This window comes from Pterocles gutturalis, unplaced genomic scaffold (assembly GCF_000699245.1).
Source record: "Pterocles gutturalis isolate BGI_N339 unplaced genomic scaffold, ASM69924v1 scaffold4985, whole genome shotgun sequence".
Lineage (NCBI taxonomy): Eukaryota > Metazoa > Chordata > Aves > Pterocliformes > Pteroclidae > Pterocles > Pterocles gutturalis.
The window spans coordinates 3540-4826 of record NW_010138016.1 but is presented as its reverse complement, the minus strand read 5'-3'; the positions used below and the strand labels follow the sequence as shown (position 1 = coordinate 4826).

Here is a 1287-nt window from a genome sequence, read left to right as displayed (position 1 = left end):
GGGGTTCAGGGCTGCGGTCCTTGTCCTTCTCCCGTCCCCCCATCCCTCGGGGTGGTGTCCGGCTCAGGCTGGGCACCACTGACCCCCTCTGGGGCAGAAGCTTCCCCCAAAACCAGCTCCAGGTCCCCAGCAAGGCCAGTCCCAGCACTGGGGAGACACGTGCCAGCTGGGGCAGAGGAACATCCTGGGGGGACAAGGGACCTGCTGAGCGTCAGAGGCAGGGCTGGCATCCCCGAGCCCCGTCCCTTCTCATTTTATGGGGGGGGGACAGAGGTGAGGAAAGTGGGACGAGACACTCCACAATTTCTGAACAGGATGGTGGGAGTGCCTCTTCCTGGGTGGGGGGGACGGGAATGGAGCCCATGGGGCTGCCAGGGATCGGCAGCACACCGAGGGCTGAGCCGAGGGCTGCCCTGAGCTCCCCCCAACCCCCCCCCCACCTGAAAAAATCCAGCAGCTCACCTGTGGAGAGGAAGCGGTGAGCGGCCAGCAGCAGCTGCGGGGACACCTTCACCTTCTGCTCGTTGACAGGGTCCTTGAAGGCCGAGAAGTCCCTCTTGTTCTTCTGGTTGCCCACCTGCTTCCTGTTGCGGTTGTCGGCTGCAGGGGGAAAAGGGGGTGTCGGTGGGGGCTGCTGGGACCCCGGCATGCGACGAGGAGAGGGAGAAGGATCAAGCCCAAAACTTACTGAACAGATCGGACTCGTCCAGGATCTCCGACTTGATGATCTCCTCGATGACATCCTCCAGCGTCACCAGCCCCAGCACCTCGTAGAAGGGATCTCCCTCGCCCTCGTTGTTCACCTTCTGCACGATGGCCAGGTGGGACTTCCCTGCGGACAGACACACGGACGTCGGGAAGGAGACCACCCCCATGGCCCCCCCAGCCTCCAGAGATGTCACCGGGACCAGCCCTTGGCTCCCTTCCACCCTCCTGGCCAGGAAACAATAAAACCAGTTAAAATCTAAACGAGCCCCTGGGCTGGGCTCTAATTCCCAGTTTAATGACAGTAATTAAGACGCTCGAGGCACCTCCATGTCTCCACCGCAGGGTGTGGGCTCAGCCAGGGGGTTCACAGGAGCTGGGATGTGTCCCCAAAGGACCCCGTGTCATGTCACCACAGCCCAGGGAGCGCAAGCCTGGCACGGGGGGACTGGCACAGCCCCGCGTCGCATTTCTACCAGCGGCCCCATCCTTTCCGAATTTCCTCGGTGGCTCTGACAAACTGACCCAAGGGTTGTCCTATCCCAGAGGAAACGCTCCGGACACCTGGTGCCGCAGCGGCTG

General features: G+C 62.6%; 1 protein-coding gene across 1 annotated transcript in view; it reads right to left on the bottom strand.

The window, feature by feature from the left end:
• The window catches only part of LOC104468609 (metal transporter CNNM4-like), a gene marked incomplete at its 5' end in the record, with an annotated part of 7335 nt that overhangs the window by 2513 nt on the left and 3535 nt on the right, over window positions 1-1287 (bottom strand). The window contains 2 exons of the mRNA XM_010082804.1: window positions 417-600; window positions 689-832. Of these exons, the coding sequence (XP_010081106.1) occupies window positions 417-600; window positions 689-832 (328 nt within the window). The remainder of the gene's footprint in view (window positions 1-416; window positions 601-688; window positions 833-1287) is intronic.